We start from the raw sequence: 26,855 nt of genomic DNA on the forward strand, positions 1-26,855 counted from the left end.
ATTACGAGTAGATTAGAAAATATTTAACATGAAATTAAAAACTATATTTAGGATTGTAAATCAACATAATGATGTTATTTTTTTTTTACACAAATTCAATAATGACTACTTTATCTCATTTTTACTTATTGGTTATGCCCGTTTGTTACTTGAATTATTACTAAAACTGAAAATTTTAAAAAAAAATTCGCCGTTGCCGGGGATCGAACCCGGGTCACCCGCGTGACAGGCGGGAATACTTACCACTATACTACAACGACTTTTTGCTGTTCTGAATGTTAACTTTACATATTTAAATTACACTTCGTATGAAATTTATTGTAGATTATATACCACAAATTGAATGGCCAAAATTATTCATTCGTAGATAGACTATTACTACAAGCCACAAGCTTCTCACTACCAATACCTCAAACAAGATCAATAATTACAGTCAATCCTTAAAGAAAGAGGGAGATGACAATGTCAGCGACGACGGCGGCATACATGCCTCACAGGGAATTAATGCCAACACTAGTAAAACCAACCTATAGTACTACATTTTTTGGGTTGAATAATAACATTACTAATAATAACGCTAATGTTGTTAGCACCAACAACTATGTTACACTTACACGAAAGGCGGTATGTTGGAGGTTTCTAGCAAGGAGCTCGGATGATGGTTCAGAGACGACTGCGACAGCCTCGGACGAGTCATGGGAAGGAGAAGGTGAAAGCAGTCAAATAGAAATTCCTAAAGGACCTCCTTCTCTCATTTCTCCCCTTAATATTGAGAAGGCTCTTCGTGGCATTGGTAATTCATTCTTTCTAAATTATTTCTTCACTTGAATGATATGATCCAGTGATCATCATCCATATATATTCTTTGTCCTATTTATTTTCGATAGGTCTTGTATACAACTAGTGGTCTCGCTATGTGCAATAGTGTATTTGTAGACAACAGACTTATATTGTAGATTTGTAGTATTTAGGTCCATTACATAAAAGCAATTCATCATTAAAATAATTCATAAAAATCTGAAATTTATGTTATCAAACATTAACTTTGTAATGGGGACATGGGGTGATAGAGTATATCAATCGATTTTAGGTTTCAACCTTCAACTTAAGCTAACTTTGTAATAAGGTGATTTTAGGCTTCAACCATCAGCTAATTGACTAGATGTCCATCACTAGGCTATTAATCGATTAATATGAAAGAGATGAATTAATAGTGGGTTGATAATTGACAAGCCAATAAACAAACAAGGAAAAGTGAGAAAGAAAAGAGATGTAGACAAAAGGGGCAGCACTTGAAGTAGTCTCGGCATCAAGCTAAGCATTTCAGGAGCTGCCCAAAGAAACAGAAATTGATTAATACTAGAAACATATTTGAATCAGAATCTAATAAGAAACTTGTACTTAATCGCCTGATAAAACCGTGGTTTAGAATGGTGCAGCAATTACAGATGTAGACCATTATGCTAATCTGGGGCTTCGACGAGGATGCAGCTATGATCAGGTAAATTATGTCCCTATTTTTTCAAGTGGATTATACATAAATTCGATCGTGTGCACATATGTTAATTCTTCAATTTCCCGTGTCAAACTAGCTTAGTATACTTTATTCGTTTCTCAATACATGTTTCAACTTTATCCATTTCTCAATACACATGTAAACTAAACATAACCACATTTTATTGTTCGAATAATTTAAAAATAATGTCATTATTCTTGTAAGTATATAAGATATTCGTTTACAATGTGAGCCTCCTCTTATTCTTTATTCTAATACTTCTATATCATTATAGTTTTTCCAATGATTATAATATAAATATGCATTGACAAGCATACAAGTCAAATTGATCGAGAAATAGAGAACTTATGTATGGTGCACATAAGCTCTATATGCGAAGTTAACTTCAACAACAGTTAAAACTACATTTTCCTCGTATAATTGAGTAGGTAAGGGCTGCATACGAGACTAAAGTCAAGGAAATTTCAAGCCAAGAGATGGACGAGGAAAATCTCATCAAAGAATTGGAGCTTCTAAAGGTAACAATGTGTTAGGAAAAAAAGTTGACTAAAGTCATCTATTTGTCAACTATATAAATGAGCTTTAAATTGTGTTTAATTATTTTGTTATATAGAAACTAAAGGTAAATTTCCATGGTTTATAGGAATCATATGTTATATTGTCTTCTGAAGATGAAAGGAGGTTATATGATTGGAGCCTAGCAAGGAGCGGTAATCCAGAGAGATTTACATGGCCATTTGAGGTTGACATAACACAAACCGAGGATTACGGCACTCCTCCTCCACAGGTAACTATACTAACACAAGTATTTGTATTACACGATCTGCGTAATAATTATTACAAACATCCGTTTCGTAATAATCGCAATAGTTTGACGATTTTTGCACTATTTATATGATTACCTTGTGTATGCTTTTTACCAATGTATACGTAGTATATAACATATATTGCCATGTAATTTTTTTTTTTTTGAATTAGGGTCTGTTCTCATTGACTGAACTCAGATGAACTGAACTGAATATTACTAAAATGAATATTTTATAAGAGAAGGAAATTAGGAGCTGAACTGAACTGAATTGAATTTCAACGTATGAGAACAGGCCCTCAGTATTAACTTTTTATGTATATAATTATTATATTACAAATATAAATAGTTAAAGTTACGCATCAAGTCAAAGTGTTGTAATAATAGTGTTGTAATTATTATTATATTATAAAACGGAGAAAGTGGTCACACAAAAATCATTAAAATTATGCTTACTCCATCGACAAAAGTTACAACGGTTAAAATAAATCTTTGTACGTTCTTGTCAAAAAAAAAAAAAAAAAAAAAAAAAAAAAACATTTTTGTAAGTATAGTGCTAAAAATATTTCATAATATAATTTATCATAGAGTCATCACATTTTGAGAGAAACTAATGGCAAAACAAATTAACCTTTAAAACAAAATTGATAAATATTCATGAAAACACTTTTTTTTATTTTTTTTTTATAAATAAAAAAAAAATTATAAATAACTGTTAATTTGAATTAATTCTCGCAGGAACCTGAAGACGTCGGACCTACAATCGCAGTAGGATACTTCATCTTAGGCTGGTTGATATTATCTTCCATTATATCCATCGCCCTCAACCGTTAGAAAGTATGCTTATTTCTTTCTATTTTTTTTATCTTGCAAGTTGTAATCCTTATTATCTTGTAAATATGCCTTGTCAAATCTTAACCATATATACTACAATATACAAGTATGAATTAAAAATCCATGTTATTTATGCAAGTATGCTCCACCACAAATCATTTCACTTTCACGTATGAAAAAAGCATAGTATTACAAGATGTTATACTCTCCGAGTCCCCGTCTAATCAAATTTTAGTCATGTGATGCGAGAAGGCAATGAAGTGGCATACAATCTTGCTAAATTTATTCCATTAAATGTTGAGCAAATTTGAGAAAGTTATGTTCCTTACTTTTTTTTTTGAAAGAAATTATGTTCTTTACTTCCTTTTAATGTAACCCTGTAAGTACTTATAGATGCTTTTTCTATTAATATATAAAATTGCTCCCGTCAAAAAAAAAAAAAAAAAAGAAAAAAAAAACCCTACTACCAATGACGAATAATTGACTCCAGTCAACTCATAAAATTTATGTTACTAATACTCCACCACAAATCATTTTACTTTCATGTACACTCTTCATTTCATTCACAATTCATGTAACGTAATTTTTAATTTATAACCAATACTTATAAAAAAAAGACCTTCTACAAACTCTTTCCTAGTTATTAAAATTTTGATTTCCAATCTTACACGTACGTAGTACTTACTAAAAAGACCTACTACGTTCTCAAGTCTAATTGAATGATAATTCGGTGCAATCTCAAAATGTCAACTTATTACTCCCTCCGTCCCCAAATGATTGTCCCTTATGGATAAAAATTACGGGAATTAAAAAACTTAAATAAAAGTAGTAAAATTACGTTTAAAAGATAAATTTACATTGGTTATGTAAAATAATAGAGAGAGAGAGTAATAAATGTACATTAAAAAACATAATTTACATGGGAAAGTTAAATTTGCACAAATATGGTTGCAATTGGAGAAATTTTGATAAAAATTGATATTGATGGTACTTGAAAAAAGCAAATAGGACTATCAATTTGGGTCTAAAAATAGATCATAAGGGACTATCATTTGGGGACGGAGGGAGCATAATTCTTACTCCGCATTAATTTTTAATTAAAATAATATGGAGTATTAATGATTAAACATGTGAATTGGAGAATAACATGTGTTCAAAAAAAAGCTTGTTAGTGTTAACTTCATATCATTATTCTTAGGAGATTTTTTGCACCTTTTTTTTTTTTTTTGTTTTTTTGTTTTTTTTTTTTGAAAACAAGATTTTTTGCACTTACTAAAAAGAGGAACTGTAATAATTACTCTATAACATAAGAAACATAGAGTTATAGCTAAACCTGAACTTTTTTTTTTTTTTTTTTTTTTTTTTTTGAAAGAAGCTAAACCTGAACTTAATTATACTCCGTATTATGTTATTACTCAATTTTATCATTTAACAGAATGAAAGTTAAGTGGTTCTTTGAATCAAGTAAAAAAGGGAACTCCATACTCCGTCCATTCCGTTCGTCAAGGTTCCTCACTAGTCACTTCCTCTTATACAAATCTGTTTGTCCAGGTCTCTAATAAGATCTTTCCGCCTTACTTTCAGAGGGTTACGTGATATCAATCAAACTTTTTGAACAAGAACAAGAACAAGCGATTTCTAAAGCCTTATTCATTTCATTTTTTTTAATTTGATTAGGCCAATTGACCAGATTTGGTAAATAAAAAAAACCTTTAGCGACAATTTGGTAAAAAAACTTACTTCGGCGACAATTTGGTAAATAAAATAATCTCAGACGACAATTAACCCAAATATACAAATAAATTATTTGCGAATGTTTAATTTAGTTCGTTTTTCTTGTTTTTTTACTAACCCTTTTTATGGAAACAACAATTTGAAGAAAAAAAGTATCAATTTTCACTTAAGTTTCATACCCCATATTAACGATTTTTTTTTAAAAAGGGGTTGGAAATAAAAAAGGGATGACATATAAATTAGAAATTTTAAATGGGAAAAATAAATTTAAAAACACAAAAACAAATTAAATTACGATTCAAAGAGTTTATCGGGAAAAAAATAGTTATTTTGGTCTAAATGTCGCCGGAGTTTATTATTTTTACCAAATTGTCGCATATGATTAGCTTTTTTACCAAATTGTCGCCGGAGGTCTTTTTTATTTACCAATCTGGTCAATTGACTCTTTTGATTACTATAAGTCTAAAATCTCTGCTAAAAATTATTATACACTTCATGTATGATGCACCTTATTGAAATGTTGTTCATTCAATGATTTAAAGGGAAAATCCAAGTTTATAAGAGAGATCATGATTATCTTGGGGTATACTTTTAAATTATGAACAGTAAGGGTACTTTTTGGCTTTCCATATATTTGAGTTTATCTCCTCCAGTCACTCCACCACCATTGCCACAATAGACAACTACACACCACCAAACAAAACTTCCTCTCCACCGCACGACCTTTAGTAGTGCCCCGTCGCTTCGACTACACGACCCCACTTGCATCACACTACACCACCACTAGCATCGCCCGCCGCCACTATTACACAACTCCACCTGCATCGCTAAAACCTAACTACTCTATCCGTCCAAGAATAACTGAGATGTTGCACTTTTTTTTTTCACTATTTATATATTAGCTTTGATCATAAATTTTTACTAACCTAATAAAAACATATTTCATCATAAAAAATGTTGTTAGAATATTTTTTTTTTTTTTTTTTTTTTTTTTTTTTTTTTTTTTAAATGTTGTTAGATAGGCATTACTATAAAGTTTCATGATATAATTTTGGAAAATTTGTCAAATAACACCTTTAATAAGAATTTTGTTATGAAAAACCACTTGAAAACACACCTAAAACTAGATTAATTTTGTGAGAAAACACCTTACCCCTTTCAAGCCATTGACTAAGTTTACCGATGTTGACTTTGCACGTTTCGGACATGTAATCTCATAAAACCACCTTCCTTTATTTTTTTCCCTTTATCCCTCACCATACCACCTAACCGCCACCACCAACACCACCAACTCACAACCACCCTCAACAACACCATCTCACCCAATAAATCCACTCCCATGAAAATACCACCCACGTTAATTCACCCCCATCCACCGAAAAAACTCCACCCCCACCCCATTTTCTCATCTCTTTCCTCCAGTAAAGCCTAATATAGCAAGCACATACAAATTAAAAAAAAATAAAACTGAATTAAAGACCATAATAGCACTTTTGGCCCCTTGAAACTAGTGCTAAATCCATCCCAACACATTGGTGAGCATAAATCAATCCTAAAATAGTTACCTTAATTTCCAATTAATAACCCTAATTAATGACCATTCGACACCCAACAAAATTAACAAGCAATTTCATTAACTAAAACAACTTACCTACCTCGAAATAAGGTTAATTGAGTTTCTTTGCAACAATTTGAGCTAAACAATGGAGTTTGCTTCTTCAATGGAGAGAAATTAAGTTTTGGTTGTAAGGAATAGGAGAGAAAAAGTTCAATTGGAGGGAAGAAAAGGGATAAAATAAAAAGGGAAGGTTTTAATCCGAGCACGTGAGTGTCACGTGATGAGTCAACACTTAATAAATCAAGTCAATGATTTGAAATTGGGGTAAGGTGTGTTTTTGTTAAAAAAAAAAAATTTAGGTGTGTTTTCACAGAAAAATAAATTTATAAGGTTGTTTTTCACAACAAAAGTCTTAAAAACGATGTTATCTAATAAATTTTTCTATTTTATTTGTGTTTTAATAGGTGTTACACTTTGACCAGCACATAGTTTTAGGCAATTTAATTTACTTAAATAAAATAAAAGGTAACTGGGGGCATTTAGAGTATTAAAAAATTGTAAAAGAAAGATATATGATAGATAATTTATTGAAAAGTAATGAATGTGAGAGGAAATAAATAATTTGGGTGGAAACCATGAAAGGGGAGATATATAATATTAAAATGTAGCATTTTGCCAAAAAAAAAGAAGTGTAACACTTATTAAAATACAGCCGCATTTACACTTTATTTGGAACAAATTAGGAAGGAAAGAAACAGAAAGGGAAATAGGAGGAAGGGAAGAGGAAACAAAGGGAGGGGGGAGGTGAATTGCAATTTCCCTCCAAATCTCTCTACTTTTGGAAGCATAATTATTACTAAAGGGAGAGGGAAAATGGATCTCTCCCTCTTTTCCCTTCCTTCTTTCAATCCTTTACACAAACAAGAGAGTTTGGCCCCCTCTTTTTCTCATCCCTAATTTTCCTTCCACTTTTTTTCTATTCAAACACGAAAGGAGTATATTTTTTAAAATAATTTTCATTAATGTTTAAGTATATAAAAATAAGGCAAATTAGTCCGAAAAATCTTTTAAATACACCACTTTGCGAAAAAAATCCTTTTAAAAGCTTTATCGTTAAAAAAACAACCCAAAATTAATAATTTTTTGTTGATAGAAACCTAGTATTAGTAGTTTACTTGATAAACATCTAATTTCGTCTAATTACTCTCTAACTCTCACTTAACTATTTAATAATTAAATTAATTTATAAATTAAAAAAAATAATAAAAACCACCATCCGCACACCACCAGCAAGCCATTGCCCTCCCTTTAATAAACATCATCCTTTAGCAGCTCCCTCCCCCGACGACCCAACTCCACTGCCGGCTAACTCCCTTCCCTTACCCTTAGCCACGAAAACCACCTCCAAACGGCATGAACCGTAACTCCGCAAGTGTAGGAAATGCCTTGGGAATCACGGAGTTTGACGAGAAGACCGCCGACCCAACCGGTTCAACCGTATGAGGAAGTTGCATGATGGGTTTTGTGTCATATGAATCGTTTCCTTGAAAAACCATTTTAGAGAGAGATAATGTTAGAAAGATATTGGCAAGAAGAAAGAGAGATGATGAAATGAGTTTGGAGTTCAACATTGCCGCAGCTACAGGGTTAGGGTGGCAGTGGAGGTAAGGGGAAAAGGGAGGGGGTTGGCCGGCGGTGAGTGGTTCAAAGCGACAACTCAGTTGGGGGAGAGAGCTGTTGCCCGGGGAGTGGGAAACGGAGGGCGGTGGTTGGCCGGAAGGTGAGGGTAATGGGTTTTTTTTTTAAATAAAATTTTTAAATTAAATTAATTATTATATACTTAAGTAAGCATTAGAGAGTAATTAAAGGTTAATCAAGTGAATTAGTGGTGATAACTTTCTATCAACAAATAAGTTTTAACCTTTTTTTTTTTTCACTTTCTTATTTTTCGCAAAATGGTGTATTTGAAAGTTTTTTTTTTAAAAAAATTTTCCTAAAAATAAAATCAAACTAGGGCATTGACATGTGTGCAAAGTTGAATGTGTCAAGTACTCTAATAAAAACCACCACCATCGCTCTAAACAATTTTCATAGAAGTAATTAACTACTTAATATTTTAGGGTGATAATTGAGAAAGTGCCCTTTATTTGCTTCCCCCTCCCCCTTCTTTTTTTTGCGGCAAAAGTGGCAGCGGGTGAGGTTTTCTTGGTGTTATGGAGGGTGGTTTTTTTTTTTTTTTTTTTTCTCTTTTCCCTTTTTTTTTGGGGGGGGGGGGGGGGGGTTGATGCGGATCAAAAGCAAGTATTACTTTCTACGGAGTACAATTTTTGCTCGAGTCATCTAAAGGAAATAATTAACATTCCAACCATGATGCCTTTGATCCACATCGGGGAGGTGAGGAATCAAGGTTGCAAACTATTGGGGTATGAAGAAAATGACTAGTTTCCTTACAAACAACGGGAATGAACCATCTTGATTCTGTTACCCTTTTGAAAACCCCAAACCAACCAAAAGCCCCCTGAGTGACCCCAAGTCAATTTGAGCATAGCCTCTAACAGTCTAGCTATCCAAAGTGAAACAATAATACAAGCATATAAGAAAATTGCGGCCACCAAAATATTGTAGTTTTGGGCACACACAAAGGAATGTTCCTAGTATATAAAAAAGAACAGCCTATCAAACACTTTTAAACTCTAACAACGATAGCCAACAAGAACCAAATCAAATTTCACATGATACCCAATGCCTGGGAAACCAAATCCATTTTGACATAATCTACGCTGATGATTTTTTTTTATAAGAAATAACAAGAACATAGCCAATTTTGACATAATACCGCCATGCCTACGCAGGCCATAGGTAATGCCAAAATGGGATAAGACCGAGCCTCAAGTTCAGAGGATCAACACAATTAAAGCATCCCACACAACCCCCATACAACCCACAAACAAGGAAAAAATAAAAAGAAAAGAAAAGAAAACACATAACCCTAAAAACACATGTTGCTCCCTCTACTAGGAGATGGGTATACAACAATTCCAACATTGACCCATATCATATTATTATAGGTCATGTAAAGAAGCATCAAGCATGTGAGTAAGTGAGCATGTATTGATCTATATCTATACTAAGTATTAAATGCACATAACCCTAAAAACACATGTTGCTCCCTCTACTGGTCTTCCTTTCCCTTTTAAAGATAACAAATATTAAACATTATTTGTCACACTACAATGTTATCCTTAACAAAATAGCTTTTAACCTTCTCTTCATCCTTCACCATAACTTCTCTATTCAGCCATCAATAGCCAAAAAAGAACAAAAAATTATGTGCATATAAGACTTGGGTTTGACCTTAGGAGTGGACCTTAAGTCATGAATAAAAACATTAAAAAGCACACAGGCATAAAACTAGTAAATTTTTTTTTTTTTTTTGGACTCAACCTCTTGTGTTAGTGAATCAAAAGACACAAAGTGTCAAAGAGAACTAGCAGGTCCCTTGGGTCATTAAACATATACCCCCCCCCCCCCCCCCCCCGCACAAACACGGCCACTCACGCACCCAAGTGCACACGCACACACAGTATGAACGAAAACTGACGTAGAAGAGAAATATATTTCTGTGTTCAAAAACAGCAGCCCCAACACGGTTTTTAAAGCCAATAAAAGTTGCACACAACCATCACACACACACACACACACACACACACACAACCATTTCCATTTCTGAGTGAGGAGGGCTGACTCGAAAAGAACTATCATTATGTAATATATCCCCTCTCTGAGTGAGGAGGGCTGACTTGAAAGGATCTATTATTATGCAATCATAACTCTTACCTAAGATTCACCTGTCACTAATTTTAATGCTTCGTGAACTCTGGAATGAAGATAAAAAGAAAAAATGTACACAATACTCTTGCATCCCAGATTGCCTGGACAGATTATATAATGATAGATGTGGAGTATTCAGGCATGTCAAGAGGCAATAACTAATAGCAGGGACAGCTGAGCAACCCAAAGGTGCATCAAGTTTATGGACAGATTCCAGAGAAGGGAAGATAAATGATGATCAATTCAAGACATCTAGATTATCTAGCAGGCTTCGAAATTATAAGGGACCAGAGAATCCATGAGTGGTAGCCTGGCAGAGTGGATTGGCTAACAGCAACCGTAGCAGGATAATTGAACATAAATATGATTTCAAGAAACAGGAGACGTATAGGCTGTTTAGCCAGGACCAGGAGCATAGAGAAATACTCAAGAAAACTCCAGCTCTAGTACAAAATAATTGCTAAAGTTAAAAGGTGTAAGGGTAACATTCGACATTATCTGTGAGATTAATGAAGAATCAACGTAAAAGAGTGTCTCCGGTTCCTTCAGAACCTCAGCTTTTTTTTAAATATCAAAACACTCCCTCTGCAACAAAGTCACCCTCTACTTCAAGGCATTTAATTCTCTCCCCCTCCAGTCTTCCCTACTCTTCCACAGTTAGTTTATAACAACTCTTACGCAAGCCTCTTCACTCTGTATCACATAGGAGATATGGGCCACACAGCTCAGCATACACCCAATACATAATAATCTTAACTAACCAAAGTTAAACCTCCTCTTTAGCTGTTGCAAAAGCCTTCTCATGACATTCAAGAACAATATCAAAAAATTGCTCAATTACGAACACTGCTAATAACTTTTGAGAGAGAAAAAATTGACTAAGACCACTACTTTTAGCTTGTGAGACAACTAAACAAACCTCCTCATCCCCCTCCATCCATTTACTTTTGTATACCTATCTCTGCAGCTGCCCTAAGCGAAGTATTTTTTTATTGTATTCTTCATTATACTTCCTCCGTTCCCCAAATATTGCAACATGGGGATAGGACACGGATTTTAAGAAGAGGAGAGAGATAGAGAGGAATGAAGATAAGGACTCGTGTGATGAGGAGAGAGAAAACTTGTGCAAATAGGGAAATGTTGCAATATTTGTGAAAATTCCTAAAATGGTAATTGTTGCAATATTTGTGGAACGGCAGAAGTATACAGGACACTTGCAAGCAGATGAATCAAAAAATACTATCAGCCAGAGCAAGAAAAGCCAAAACATCCTTTTTGCTTCCAGAATAACTAATGCCCACTTTTCCCCTACCACAAGACTTTGTGCTGGGTATGTCACATAAGAGGGAGCTGTACTGAACCAAGTGTCAAATACAAACCTGAACAGAAAGTACTAAGCAGGACAAGAGTGTCCTTGGAAGAGAAAGGACGAATACAATACTGTCTTAGCACATACCTCAACCATCTTGGAGATTCACGTGGAAAATGACGACACTTCACTAAAGAGCATCCATATCTAAACTGTGCAAGCAGTGCTTCTTGACATAACTCATTAGCTTGCATCCAACTTCAAGCTAAGAAAATGAAGTAGGTTAGAAGATTAGATAAAGGTTAATCATGATGAGTAGTCCAAAGCTGAGCACTCTACTAGATCTGTTTCAACAAAGCCAATAAAGAACCAAAATTAGAAGTGAACAGTAAGATGAATGTTCAAATCTGTGTGGTTCACGGTTAATTCAACTGTTAGGTAAAACATGAGAAACAACCAAAAGGGTAAACCATGTTGATACATTTACCTAATCAAAAGATGATCAAGGTTGAAATATGTGATCCTTTTGTATACACTATTACCTCAAAAGATATTTGTTGCCAGCCCTAACGAAATTTTTTTCGTTTATAACTGTGACAATCCTCCCCATAATCATCTGAATATTTAATCTTCGCACGGTCATTATGCATCTCCTTACCATTAACTTTTGCAACTCTATTCGAGTGCTGAGATCTATGACTGGACTCTTCACGCCGGTGCCTTGCGCCATCACCAGAATAACTGTGTTCCAAGCTAGACCTAGAGCGACTGTGAGAATGTCGATCAGATTTTCTCTCATTATATTCCATTCTTTTTCTTTTACTGCTTTCTTCTTTTGGTTGATAATGTTTGCGAGCAGATTCACGGCCATGCTTCTCTCCAAACTCATCATTACTTCTGTAAGTTTTATAGAGCTTTTCTTGCCTGTCTTCCCTCGGCCGAATCCTGCTGTCAAGAACATCTTTTTCTGAAGAAGATATATCTGACTGAGCTATCCTAAGATCTTTTACACACTCCACATTACGAGCAGTTTTCCCTTGTCTATTACGATATGAGTAAGCGTTATCACCATCTGAATTGTCACGATTTCTATGCTTCCCTTCTGAACTCTTGGGAAACTCATCGCCAGAATGATACAGGCCCCTTTCCATTGAACCATGGTGGGTATTCACATTGCGATCTCTATCAAAGATCCGTTCTCTGCAAAGTTGAAATTTACTTGATATAATATTTATATATACTGAGAACATGCCTTTTAATAAGATGAGCAATAAGAAATTGAAAAGACAATTAGGGAAAAAATGGAGATTGCTTCACTTTAGCAATAACCAGGAACTCGCAAGAACAAGAAAAAACGATACAAAGGAAACCGAAAGAACAAGAGAGCTCAGCCAGCAAAGAAATTTAATTTAAGGGTGAGAAGGGGGTGGGGGCATGTGAGGGGCAGCAAGGGATGATTAGCTAGCATCAAATATGATACTGCAATTTTGTGATTTCACAAAAATTCAAACAGGGTTATTATCAGAACCAACCATTAGCCAACTAGCATTTATATGCATCCAACTCCCTTTCACCCAAAAAAAAAAAAAAAAAAAAAAAAGATCAAGCATGCACATAACAAACATTGAAGCAGACTGACAGCACCCCCACCCACCCACCCCCCAAATAAAAGAAAAAAAAAACAATATTCACCTAGTCAACTATGGCTCCTCAACATACATAGCTATGTACAATACATTACAAGCAGTGAAAAGAGTTACCTTTCCAAATCTACATCATAATTCCTCTGCAAATATGCACAATCTTGATGCTCCAGATGATCTAGATGTCTTGGTTGCTGAGGAAAATTTCCAACTTGTGGTGTTATGCCTCCCACATTCATATATCCACTGTGCCATTATCCATATGTCAGTCAAGTGGAGGGCACGGGAAGCAATGAATCAAGATGAATAATTTAAACACAAAGTATAAACAGATTGTTACAGATACAAATTTTCACCAAATCAATCCAGGCAAGATAACCCTTTAACCCCTCTAATTTTGTCTCAGGATATAGACAACCCTCTCCCCTCTGTCACTGCAGCTTATGGGGTTCACATCTTCATGTTAAAATGACAGCTTTCAAAATCAAACTAAAGATCAGAAATATCATAACTCAAAAACAGCAGATCAAGTGCGAAGGTGGATCATTAGGCACACCAATAACATGCACTAATGTAAATGAATTTTAAGACGTAGGCTATAAGGTGCCACTATTTCTGAGGATGAAAGCAGGCTACATAACCCATGACAATAAATATACCCCAAAAAATTCTAACTTTAAGTTATATGACTGATTGAAGGGCCTGAAAGTATTAGATAAATTATCAATATTGATCAAAGAGTGAACACGGTGCAAGCCCAGGCCCCAGGGTAATTTCTGAACAGAAGTTGTTAAGTCAAGTCTGAGGTGCAATAATAATAATAATAATAATGAAGGTGCATCTCCAATGGACCTTCAATAATAATTCAACCATTATCTCCTTTGTAAAAGCGCAAGGTGTTCCACTGATCCAGGGAACAAATTAAAGAGATCTAGCACTAAGGTGTGAGGGTGAGAGGCTAAGACATGACCAACAGCTACATAAATCGCATATTTTTGCAAAAGCTTGTATAGGCAATTTTGACTTCATTATTTGTAAAAGAGAACTCCTTTTCTTTTCTCTCCCGCGCTCGTTTTATTATTTTTTTTTTTTTTCACAGCGGAGGAGGAAGGGTGAGCAGGAGGTACCATCTCCACCCAAGCCTCAACCGTCTGATATCGGAAGCTCCCGCGGGTTGTGGCCCACCCGACGGACTTCCCTGGATGTTTTTTTTTTGAGGCCTTAAAGGATAGCTTTTGGAGAAAAAGGGGAGGGGAAGAACGGAAGAACCAAACAATCAAAAGTAGAATTAAAGAGTGATTGCACCACATAGTTGCACCTCAGATGTGGCACAATCACTTATATTCCCAAAACAGTTAAGCACACAATACTAGCTTGCAGACATAAGCATGCAAATCATGTTACTATGCAATAAACCTTTTGAAAATATGAAGAACAGAAGTCACAGCTATACCTAACAACGGGATAGCCACCATACATTGATGGGGAGCAGGAAGGAAATGCAATCGGTGAAATGGGAGCTGTGTTGGTATTATAGAACATCATCCCAGGGCCTCCGTACATGTTAATATAGGGCCCAGGATAAGGTTGATTTCCTTGCCAATATGTTGGTGGATAGCCTGATACAGCCCCAGGAAGTGAACCAGCACCTAGATCACAAGATGAATAAGCAACCACAGAAAAGGCCAAGAACAAGTATGTATACAATAGATATATAACTAGTTACTAAATGATAAACAGCGTAGATAAATCAACCTACCATTCCAGTGGTTTGTGTTGTGGTTCACAGCACCCGGACAGTCTCTAATCAAATGATCTGGCGACCCACACATAAAGCATGTCCGAGGACCCTGAAATAGAGCAATATGTCAACGATAAACAATTCCACTAAGTTCTCAATATGACATACAAAGTTTAAAACCAAGGGTAGCTAACTACAACTACATAATTTATCAACCCATACGGCCATACTAGGTGTCATGGTGAGGTATAGAGGGAGTGACATGCTATAAATGCAGTTGTTTCACCTATATTATATATAAACTATCTGCGGGAAGAAGTAAACGAGGTATCATTTTCTAACTTTCATCTCCCCCTTTACTGCTTAAATCATATGTGCTATTAATAGTGTCTCTTTATCAATGGTAGCCCCACCATTTAGTTCTTTCCTTCTACAGGAATCAGACGGATTGACCCATCTATCCATACATTTTTCATTCGTACTTCTACAGTTCAATCATCTAAGGACTAAGATTGTGTTTAAAAACACTTGAACCCCTAATACAGTAGGAAGGAAAAAAAAAAAAATAAATAAACAAAAAAAAGGAGATAGATCTCCCTTCTTATGTCTACAGATGTTGGCACTGAGTAAATATTAGCTTAGCTCTTCTACGCCTCAAGGGTTCTCCACATTGAACTCGGGAAATATGGTAAATCTCAGTTATCATACAAAACTGACTCAGCTTAGAATATCCATTAAAACCAAAACTTCACATTTTTTCACCTATGGGCATATGGCTCTCTTTAGCAACAAGGAACGTCAGTAAATAGCTCTCTCTCTACCTTTAGATTTTTTTTTTTTTTAGACCATGAGTGGCAGAACTCCGCCAGTGGGAAACCCGTTGCCAGTCCCAAGCTTGGATAAAGGAGGGTTATGGTAGGCCAGTGACAACTTGTGTAAAACTTTGTCACATCACTTGACATGAGCCACAACAATTGAGAGTAGTACTAGGATGGGTGACCTCAGGGGAAGTTTTGTCTTCATGTCTTCATGCTGGTTCTTGTAGTTGGCCCCACTTATGGGATTAAGTCGTATAATCAGAAACAACTTTCTGCTTTTATATTATAGGAAATAAAATCTTTCCAACGCATCATATTTATATTACAGGAAAGAGCTTTCTACCATACTAAAGCAATACTTAAGAATCTAATGTCAAATCAAGATCAAAATAAAGCACCGAGTCAACCATCTCAAAGGTAAGGCAGATTTTTATCAAAGGAAAATGTTATAATGTTAATCTCTATAGTAAGACCATTAGTATACCTGAACTTCAATGGAAATCCAAACATAGACATGGAAGTCCATAGCTAGATACTATTATACAGCCAACATTAAACTGTATCGTTCTTCCGCTTAAGCAGTCAATAAAAAAAACAAAGCGCTTTTGTCACACAACTTCTCGCCAATATGCATGTAACTATCTCAATATGCTATTAGTTTCATGATGTGAACGTCCACACAGGGAGTATGATTAATTGCAACATTTGTTACTTCATAGTCTTTAATGAACATGATGCCCATCAACATCTTTATTTTATGAAATTCCAACACCTCAAGAATTCAAGTTGAGACAGATCTAACAAAATCCCATAATTTTTCCTATACTTTGATGAGAACTTATGGTCAAAGTTTGTGAAGTTTGTCCTTTAAAGACAATTGTTGCAATAATTCTAAAAAGGAGTAATGTAGGCTCTATTTGTTTTGGAGGAAGGTGTTTTCAAGGAAAACTCTTTTCCTACTTTCCTCATTTTGGCTTGAACCAGATGAAAAAAAAAAAAAAAAAAAAAAAGGCAAAGTTGGAAAAAAGTTTACTTTAAAAAAACCATTTTCCACCAAATTAGAAGAAATGCAGCAATTTTTGTCCAGAAATAAAGCAGGGGAAGACAGACAGTGGCAGCTTCTTGCTTACAAACTAGGTGGGGTTGAAATGATGGTAGTCGAGAGTATTCCAAACAGCCATATAAAGGAAAATATTCCCCAACCTTTGGATGGAAAACTGTTTTCAGTTGAGGAAACAATCTGAGCCAAGAAACTTTAGTAGACCCAGCACTTACCTTGTTTGGTCGTCCAGGATCTGTGAAATTCCTTTCTCCACCTGAAAGTGTGACATCATTACAATATTAAGATCAGAAGCTGTAATCAATTAGATCTTCAATATGGAGTACTAAATTGGAAATATGTTGACGAAAAATATCACACCTCCGGTAACAGCATGCACTCTCTCCCCTATTTTGGAGCAAGAAACTACAGGCAACAAACAATATTTTCCAGATAGAGCAATGTTACGAACATCAGATTGTCCAGAGTTTAACAAAAAAACATCAGAGCATATTGCAAAAATATGTTTACTTTTCACAATTTATCACCAAATACCATACAGAAAAGGACCTCACCTTCTTCATTAGTTTTAGCTATATTTTGCGGCTCATTTTCCCCTTCAAATTCGCTGAAATCTTCTAATGTACCAGGAGTTTCAGCAGGATGAGCACAATCATGTAGCTTACTAGACTTTTTCTGGATTGCATATTTCCCATTTACAGGTTGGTTTATTTGCAAACGCTTTTGTGGAACAGTTGTAGCATAAGAAATGTCCTTTACTTGAATTCCAGATTCACCATCTGCACAGTAATTGTTAAATGATTACCCAAAGCTTGCACAAAAAAATGTAAATAAGCTCCTCCACACTACATTGAGAAACCAAATTTATTAGGCAACATCTTTTTAGAAGTGTGTTGATGTAAAGTATACCAGGTGCATATCTATGAAGCTCGTCTTCTGAGCCATTCAATAAGAGTTGAGATTCAAGAAAACGCTCGATTGCTTGCGTAAGTGATACATTTGGCAGTAAATCATTCGGTTTGCACTTGGTGGAAGAGCACATGGGACATTTTGCATTCTCAGACAATGCTGCACGAATACCTGTTTATGAAATTTAAAGCAGATAAGTAACGAGATGAACAGAAATTATCAAGAGACAAGCAAACATTAAAAAAGCTAACACTTGCTTTTCAAGCTTAAATACACAGTTCCAGGTACACACACACACACACACATTTCCTCATCCCCTTCCCTGTTCCCTCCCACCCCACCTCCTTTACAGTGTCACTGTGTGTGTGTGTGTGTGTGCACGCGCGTAATAAATGCTAGTACACAATTACATTGGTATAAAAACCAGATGACAATCTAAACAACACATTTAGATAACGAAAAGCTAGGATCAAACCCCCCATACAAAGGCACCCTAACCAAAATAAAGAAAAAAATAATAAAACTTCCAGCACCAAAACGAAGCCAAGCTGGGAAAAATCAAAAACTGTTAGGGAAGTAAAGATGATGTAATTAACAAAGTGCTGAAAATAGGCCCAACTTTTAAAAAAAAAATAAAATATAAAATAATAATAATAATAATAATATTTTTTTTTTTTTAAAAAAAAAAAAAAAAAAAAAAAAGATGATAAGTGATGGACTTAAAAACAACAGAAATAAACGATTAGCCATCAGCTAGTATTATTTGGCTTTGGATTAAAACTGAAGTAGGCCCTATAAAGTTCGCCTTAAATAAAACAGATTCAGTACAAATAAATTCTAATCGGCAAATTAGTTCTAATAAGTAAAACTGAATTAACTATTATAATTTGGCATTGGATTCAAACTGAAAGAGGCCTTATAAAGTTTACTTTAATTAAAACAGAATCAGTACTAATAAGTTTTAATCGGCAAAAACAGTGTTCTAATAAGTAAAACTCAGTTGTAATCGGTAAAATACAGTTACAAACTTATAATCAGTATATTTCATTTTTAATCAGCAAATATTAGTAATCATATGCAATAATAAGCAATAGTAAGTCAATAAAAATCAGTTCTAATTAGTAAAAATAAGTTTCCCCATCAGCAATATTCATTTTAACATCAATAATAACACACTTAATGCCATCAATTCTCATTAATTGTGAAGCCATGGGCACTTGGTCAGTAGTTGCTATCAGGATCACAGGTCAAAAGAATACATTCTCTGTAATCACAGGGATAAGGCCGCATACTTTCCATCCCCCTCACCACACCTTGAGTGGCCATGTCTTCATGTAAAGATTAATCATACATGTCATGTTTTCTGCGGTTATCCAAGGTCACAACTTTTATCATTCTATACCATTTTGGGCATCTTGCATAAAATTTGGCTATTGAAATCACATACAGCAGTAGTTGGAGGATCAGGGGAGACAGAGTGCAAAATGCAATCAGGTATTTTTCAACTTATTGTTTATTCCAAAATTAACACATTTGCTAAAACAGTGCAAATTCCATACTACGATGTCTGCTGTATATGTAAAATTACATTAAACCTAGAATTTGCTGAGCTAACACTATAAACCATTCCTTAAATTGAATAGTTCACATAAGATACATAAACAGTAGGGTGCAAGTTTCCAATCATATGCCAATCTATCCAGAGGAGAGGAGATGGTTGATTCGTGGAAATATACAGCAAAAGACTTGTCAATGTCCCATTATCACACTCTAGAATTCAGATTTTGAAAAGACTTGTATTCAATCATTTACATGTTTTCTTTTTCTTTTTTGAGAAGACAATCACTTGTACTTTTCATGTTCACCTGAGATTATATTCAGATGTCCGGAGAGTTATAGCTATACCTCCCTCCATCAGTTTTATAAGCAATAAATATTATCTGAATTTTAGTACTAATATATGCCAGGTGGTGTAATATATTACAAAGTTGCTCATTGAGCATAGGCAATAATAGCATAACATGTGCATTGAAAGTTAACTAGTAAAGCTACCAAGTCACGCATAGCTGCAAATGTGACAACCCATCAAAAAATCTTTTTGTATGAAAACGTGAGCTTAAGTGAAATAGTGAGTCATAAGTAGGTACAAATACTTACATTTTCCACAGAAGCTGTGTTGGCAACATGGTATCATGACAGCCTCTTTAAAAAAGGTTCTGCAAAGCGAACATTTCAACTCTGATGGCATATCACAGTTCTCCATGGCTAAATGTTTTGCATGATGTGCTCTTCACAAAATCAAAGTCAAATAAAATACCAAATTCAGATATCGCTCATCATAAACTCGACAATATTCAAGTCCGGTAACACATCTATAAAAATTTACCTCTTCAACTCTGTTTGTTCCTCAATTTTGGGCTTAGGCATAACTAGGGTACTTCCCTCATTTGCACTAGAACCTGACAAGATGAACAAGTTTCATGAATTACAGATATAACAACCTTCTTCAGTAAAACAGAGAACAGTAAGCTCTTTACCTTTTGGAGTTAATTGACCTGGGAAAACTGTCTCAAGCTTTTGGCATTTCACTAGTACTTCCTGAGAGCATCTGTATCAATCACGTAAAAAAAGATTGTTCTCAAATAGATGAACTTTAACTTAATGCACCACTGGACTGCCTAAGGGAAATGGGCATTTCAAAATGTAACAAAACAAGGCAGATGTTTGATCGCACAAACAGATACTACCTCCTCAATCATGCAAGATTGCCAGCAAGGCACCTAATTAATCAGGGAAAAAAAAAGGCAACACTAACTGGACCACAATAGACGTACATCCTCAACGAACAAAGCTGGGACTTGTTTTATTTAATAGTGATAAATTATTCTGCTAATCTTTTTAAAAGTTGGATTTGACTAATTCTATAACAAGGGGTGCAGTGTATTATGGGGTTACGTATTCAATATCTTTTGGATTTGGTGAGCGGGAGCAAAATCGAAACTTCATCATTTGGAAAATTAGAACCATAGGCGCACAGCGGCAGAAACTAATGACTGGTCTTAATTATCATGGTTTTGCTAGACATTGTGCTATTAACTCAGCTAGCTAATTAAGTTACTAGTATAGAGTTTTATCAACATTTAAATTCTTTCTTTGGGTTGGATGCATTAATAGCTGGCACATGTGATGAATTTAATGATTTACAAAAACACTGTCACAAAATGAAATAATTTGTTTAGTAGCTTAGAAATTCGTTACAACCAGGCCACATCGCAATGATACGGATAAAACTTCATTCCATGTTCGCAAGTATTCGAATAAAGAAATAAATATGGTACACAAATAACTAATATGAGATTTATTAAGAGCTTAAGTTATTATACATCAATATACCAGCACACTTTTGTAAAATCCTTAATGATAATCCCGATAAAGTATCATCATGTTTTAAGATGCGCGTATAAGCAATAACTACACCGTTAATATCAGGAACCAAGGATTCTATTTAAATACTCCCCCCCCCCCCTCTACACAGAGGTGCGGATGGTATCGTATAGGAACATACCTTGTAGCCACATAATCTTTCTTCCCATTGTTGTTCAATAGCAGTTCTCCAGTGTCAGATAAGTTTGTGCAAGGAGGTGGACACAAGTCAACTCCAAAATCATCGAGGTTGTTTACTCCAACATCCTGCAACATACCAATAAATAATTCACAAGCAAAAATTAGATGCTTAACTGATCCCTTTGAAAATCAACAGGAACTTTTCCATATACCATGTTATGTACAGCTGATATAACAAAGAATTGTGAAGAAATCATCTTTAGGAAATATATTATGTTAGCAGATGAAATACATTTTCTCAATTAGTCAAAAAATACACCTAGTGATAATATTAGGTTCAACTTCTTACAAAAGTGCAAGTTTACGATCACATGTGAATAAACTGTAGACCAGTACATATGTTTCTTCTTCAAACCTGGTGAGAATTATTTTCTCGACTAGTCAGAAACACAAATCCACTTATAACATCTTTCTTATTTCCCCATGAAAAAAACACGTGTTCAAGATTATATATATAGTGGACAATTAACTGTAGGCCATAGCACTTGTTTTTCACCTTATGCATCCATTGAAAGTAAGAATAGGAAGTACACTTCCAACGGATGCTCAACATGATTAACAAGCTGTCTATTGATTTATAAATATCTAAATAAGGATATCATTCAGTGGTTTCCCATGCTTCTATAATAAACAAAAACATCATATATAAAAATGTTGGACCACAAAATCATGCCCTCTTAAGATTCAAACCACAACCCTTATAATTATAAACTAGAGCGTTGTACATACTAACAAGATATAATATAGATATGCTAGTTTTTTCTAGCTGTTTTATAATGGAATCAAATTCGCCTAACACCTGTACCATGATGAATAACAGTCTGATAAAGTCAGCTAACTTGAACTTGCAATTTGAACAGCATAAGAACAGGTATTAAGTAAAATAACACAATAATCAATAACAACATACCACAGAAGGGGGATCAATGACACCTAGGTCACCTACACCTTTTCCATCCTTAACAGCAAAGCATCCTGGTGAGGTATCAGAATCCCTGCAAACACTAGTGCATGTGATATACTGAAAAATACGCACACACTAACATGTATTAACAAGTTTAACAAAATGCTTGGTAATCAATTCCATAGAAGCATAGTAAAGCGGCGATGTAAATTGATAATCAATTCACTGCAGTTACCTATTCTACCTAACTGGTGGCTAACTTTCAGCAATAAAAACAAAAAGTTTACACTTTTGGAATAAAAGAGTAATGACAGCATAATGGCATCTCAATGTTCATCTATAAGTATCTAAGTACACACTTTCTTTTTCTCCAGATCAACTCATGGTTTATAACACGTAATTGTGCAAAAAATCTGAATACTTTCACTTCTAAAGGTATGCAATACCCTTTCCCCTTTCAAAGGGAGGATATAAGTTATCATTCTCCGTTGTGTCTGCCTCTGCCATTTCACAAAACATAGGTAATACCAATCAAGTGTTGTCCTTCTTTGCATTCATATCTTTCATACTTGGTCATAGAACACCAATCCAAATTAGACGTGATAATTGAAACCAGACTACCAATTTCAATTCAATGGTTATTGCGTTGCGGCTCAAAGAATAGCATCATTCTAACTAGAGTTAAGAAAAAAACCTGAATTAAATATAAATTTTAATAAAAATCAGGTATGTGTTCTTCGATGATCCACGAGAGTTCATAAATATAAGTAGCCCATGTACAAAGTCTGAACCCTAACTTTGGCAATGGATAAGATCACCAACATCTCAATTTTAAAAGGCAAAAAGCAAGTCTGTACAAAATGCTTCTGGACTAATGTCGTCATAGGAGCATCATTACAATTCTTATGTAACTCCATGTATGTAAACTAAATTATAGAGCCTGACCCTGTTCAAAAGCCTCTTTAAATAATTCCAAAAAAAACCTCCAAATGGAAAAATCTTCCCAAAGAAACAATCAGAAGTTCGAATTGATTTTGTCTTCATATGCAGATAAGGACATGATAGAAGCCAAGTGTATACTCCAAAAAATTTCTCACAGTTCAACTCTTCATAGATTCAAGATCCTACCTTCTTGTAATCAAAAACATTAGTCTATACTACACTTAAAGATGGCGGACTAATAATAGCCTGCATGAATCCTGATTGTCGGAAGATCATCTAAGCATTCATCAAATTTCCACTTGGCATATCAAGTTATGCAATAAAGACAATCTAGTCTTGGAATGAAAACTCAGTATGGAGCATCAGTTGCTTACCAAATGAATTCGAAGGTGAAATGTTGAACCATGGCATAAAAGTGTTGTTACTTTTTATAAATGAGATAAAATAAGGAAAAGTAAAATTAGGAATACCATAAACAATCCACTCTCAATGCACCTATAAGGCTATAAGTTCCCAGGCTTCATCCTTGCCCTAGCACACAGTTCAGTTCTTAAGTAAGCCCTCTCAATATCTAATTAAATGATTTACTTGCAAGACAATTTTTTTTTAGTTCAACGAGGTATGACGAAAGCCTAGTGGACACAACTAAACTGATGAAAGCACAAGGTTTCCAGCCATATAAGAAGCAAATAAGGAACATGATTGTGTTGATACTCTACAATGAATTTTCACCTTCCATGCCAAACTTGCCAAGTGTTTATCACATCAAGCTAAATTATTAGACACATTAATCTATAATGCACTTATTAGTTTCAAATATATAAGGGTCCACATATGTTCACATGGAATTTTTGTGAACTTTTAAAAGAGCTTTCCAATATCAAAGGGTCAAGGTTACAAGGTAAGTTTCCATTTTCCAATATTTTAGGGCTTATAGAAATTTCAATACACTCCAGATACATGCAACCTATGTTACATTGACACGGGTACGGGTATCCGATATTGGTACGGATCCGAGTGTCCGATACGTCATTTTCAAAAATTTAGGACACGGGGACACCGTCTTTACTTTGGACTCGGGTACGGATACGACAATAAAAGAAAAAAAAAATAGGATAATCATAGCAAGTCCCCATAAAAAAATTTGCAATTTTTATTTTAAATTAGACTGTATAATATACTCTGTATAGTAATACTATTTTTTTTTTAACGAAAAGTAGTACTACTACTAGTCTACTACCTAAGTACCTAATATAATAGTCTAATACTGCCAAAACTCTTATTGATACTGCCAAATTTTAAAAGCATATGTTGAAATTTCTGTAAAAAGAGAGTGGAGTGTGGGTCCAATAAAAGACTCAACCATTCATTTTTTATTTCTCTCTCCTCTCTCCTCTCTCCTCTCTCCTCTGTTGAGTGTTACTGTTCGCCATTTTTGAAGCTCTTCCCTGCTATTTTTGAAGCTCTTCCCTGCTATTTTTGAAGCTCCAAGACAACTATGCCATACCCGAGAGCCAAACGGAGTGTCCGGAACGGATTTCATACCCGGGTCCGTGTCGGGTCGTACTGACCCGGGTATGAGGCCAAAAATGGCGTGTCCGAGTAACATAGCATGCAACTAGGCAAGTCACAAGTCTATGATAAGTTTCCAAGTTCACCCTTAGCTAATTAATGCAGAATTCGACCATATACGTGGATTAATTGACTCCTAATCAATGCTAAGGTATCCATGCACATTACATCTTCATACGATCTACTACAGAAAGCTGCACAAATCAATACTACATGTGGAGTATCTAATGAATTCCTAAACAACCTTCCAATGTAAAAAGATGCGATCTAAATTTAGAAGTGAATACTCTATACCGAATTCATACTGATCTTCATTGAAGCATACTAAATCCGTTGTGAAGTATTGAATCCATCTAAATCAGTCAATGCAAATTTTGAAAGTAAACCACACAAGGTATTCAGTAAATTATTCAAATAAGCTTCCAAAGTTCCAAATATGAAACATTCGAACAAAACAGTATCATGGTACTTCATCAAAAGGCATAGCTACAGTAACATCTATAAATCGGATTCATGCACGTAAACACGTATTCGCCTGGATCAATCAACGAGCACGAACTCAACCTAAACATGTATTAGCTTTATTCAATCGAGGCGTACAAACTCAACCTAAAGTATTATGTTTCAGCTTAGTTTATATACCATAAATCATCCATGCTCAAAGACCTAAACGATAACATAAATCGAACAATCTGCTGTACAATCTCACCAGTAACATAACATAAACTTATTTGAACAGCAATTCATTCAACTGCCTTAAAATAGGACCAAATATAAGGAAAATTAAAGCAAATTAATCAAAATTTCACCTGAGAGGAGAGGATTTCGCAGGTACTCGCTTAATAATCACGCTCGAACCGCTAGGAATTCTAATGCTTTCGTCCTTATACTCTGAATTCAACACAAATAAATCAAAATTAATCAGTAAATCAAAATCTAACATTCAAATTCCATGATTAATTGAATAAATAGATAAACAAATACAATCATAAAATTGATAAACAAATTCGATCATAAAAATTGAATAAAATTGAAAAACCTTGGCCAGAAAGAAAATCAGAGAAAACGAGGTCCGAATCCTGACAAAGATTAAGGTGTTTCTTCAAAACGATTTTTGATTTGAGATCGCGAATTGAAATTGATGATTGTTCTCCAATATCAACTGAATCGAAAGTAGCAGAACTTCTGAATTTGAATCGAACACTAGCCATTGCAGATTTGAAGAACGAAGACGAAGTTTATCATATGATGCTGTTGAAGAAAGAGAGAGTGAGAGAGGAGAAGAGAGAGAGAAATTGGGGGCGAAATTGCTGACAAGTGTGATTATTTGCAGTACTTTGTGTTCGTATAAATATGTTCTGTTTGCGTGGGTTGGTAATTGGTATAATAAAGTACTAAATATAATCTACTTGATGAGTTAGATGTAAAAATCTCGATTGATTATGGGCTTGGAAGCCTTGGATGCAGTCATGCAACCCAATTTGCGCTGCGCGATTCTCCCTGTTTCGGCGATACAAGATATTCTCTTCGTTTTTTTATAATTGCAACACTTTTAATAAATAGTCATATGGAAATATTATTTACAGACTCAAATTGTACACCCACCTCTTCTTATAAGTGGTGTTTTACATTGCTCCACTTAAAGGTTGTGTTGCTAAATACACCTGGCCAATTGTTGGTGATAGTCATGCAATTTCGTCTTTCATAGATGATGAACCTTATGGATTACTCTAACCCTCCCCTAATAATTGACATGTTAGTGTTCAAAAAGATCTTTACTTTAACAGAGTTGGTGACGATTAGTTTTTTCTCTTCTGCTTCAGTTTTTTGGAAACTTTTTATAAATATCATAAGTAACCTCATGTCCTCATTGCAAAGAGTTATAATCTCGATAGGCAAAGAAATAAGATGCCCAATTTGGGTGTATTTACTACGAATAATTATTTTGATCCGAAGTGACAAATTCCTAAGTTTTGGGTGTATTTAATATTGAAATGTAAAAAGATTTTTTTTTTTGTTTTTTTTTTTTTTGAAAAACATGAAGCATCCATTCAA

General features: G+C 34.7%; 2 protein-coding genes and 1 non-coding gene across 4 annotated transcripts; 1 reads left to right on the forward strand and 2 right to left on the reverse strand.

The window, feature by feature from the left end:
* Positions 1-188: 188 nt before the first annotated feature.
* On the reverse strand, positions 189-260 carry TRNAD-GUC (transfer RNA aspartic acid (anticodon GUC)). The gene has a single exon. It is a non-coding gene; the product is annotated as a tRNA-Asp (tRNA).
* A 109-nt stretch (positions 261-369) lies between these two features.
* LOC145595926 (NAD(P)H-quinone oxidoreductase subunit U, chloroplastic-like) lies at positions 370-3,293 on the forward strand. The gene is made up of 5 exons (XM_081652357.1): positions 370-793; positions 1,440-1,501; positions 1,945-2,034; positions 2,160-2,303; positions 3,060-3,293. The coding sequence occupies exons 1-5, from the start codon at positions 457-459 to the stop codon at positions 3,153-3,155; spliced, it is 729 nt and encodes a 242-aa protein (XP_081508483.1). The 5' UTR covers positions 370-456; the 3' UTR covers positions 3,156-3,293.
* A 6,716-nt stretch (positions 3,294-10,009) lies between these two features.
* LOC145595930 (uncharacterized) lies at positions 10,010-26,147 on the reverse strand. 2 transcript variants are annotated; one of them, XM_081652362.1, is made up of 16 exons: positions 25,840-26,147; positions 25,610-25,691; positions 22,293-22,377; positions 21,324-21,448; positions 20,296-20,366; positions 20,145-20,217; positions 19,916-20,046; positions 17,759-17,929; positions 17,404-17,628; positions 17,210-17,254; positions 17,065-17,105; positions 14,990-15,080; positions 14,684-14,879; positions 13,348-13,476; positions 12,130-12,787; positions 10,010-11,852 (listed from the first exon to the last, which is right to left on the reverse strand). In XM_081652362.1, the coding sequence occupies exons 1-15, from the start codon at positions 26,009-26,011 to the stop codon at positions 12,154-12,156; spliced, it is 2,271 nt and encodes a 756-aa protein (XP_081508488.1). In that variant the 5' UTR covers positions 26,012-26,147; the 3' UTR covers positions 10,010-11,852; positions 12,130-12,153. The 2 variants fall into 2 exon arrangements, with proteins under 2 accessions (XP_081508488.1, XP_081508487.1); XM_081652361.1 differs by lacking the exon at positions 10,010-11,852 and having other exon boundaries at positions 11,970-12,787.
* Between the last annotated feature and the right edge of the window lie 708 nt (positions 26,148-26,855).

Source organism: Chenopodium album, chromosome 19 (assembly GCF_948465745.1).
Source record: "Chenopodium album chromosome 19, dcCheAlbu1.1, whole genome shotgun sequence".
In the NCBI taxonomy this organism is placed as follows: Eukaryota; Viridiplantae; Streptophyta; class Magnoliopsida; order Caryophyllales; family Amaranthaceae; genus Chenopodium; species Chenopodium album.

Bases quoted from the DNA above. Each gene is read 5' to 3' on its own strand.
- LOC145595930 (XM_081652362.1), bottom strand. From the start codon at position 26,011: ATGGCTAGTGTTCGATTCAAATTCAGAAGTTCTGCTACTTTCGATTCA. The intron at 25,692-25,839 runs GTTTTTCAATTT...TGTTGAATTCAG, and splicing joins TGATTTTCTTTCTGGCCAAG to AGTATAAGGACGAAAGCATT. The intron at 17,106-17,209 runs GTGTGATATTTT...TCACACTTTCAG, and splicing joins AGTGCATGCTGTTACCGGAG to GTGGAGAAAGGAATTTCACA.
- LOC145595926 (XM_081652357.1), top strand. From the start codon at position 457: ATGACAATGTCAGCGACGACGGCGGCATACATGCCTCACAGGGAATTA. The intron at 2,035-2,159 runs GTAACAATGTGT...CATGGTTTATAG, and splicing joins AAGAATTGGAGCTTCTAAAG to GAATCATATGTTATATTGTC. The intron at 2,304-3,059 runs GTAACTATACTA...TAATTCTCGCAG, and splicing joins ACGGCACTCCTCCTCCACAG to GAACCTGAAGACGTCGGACC.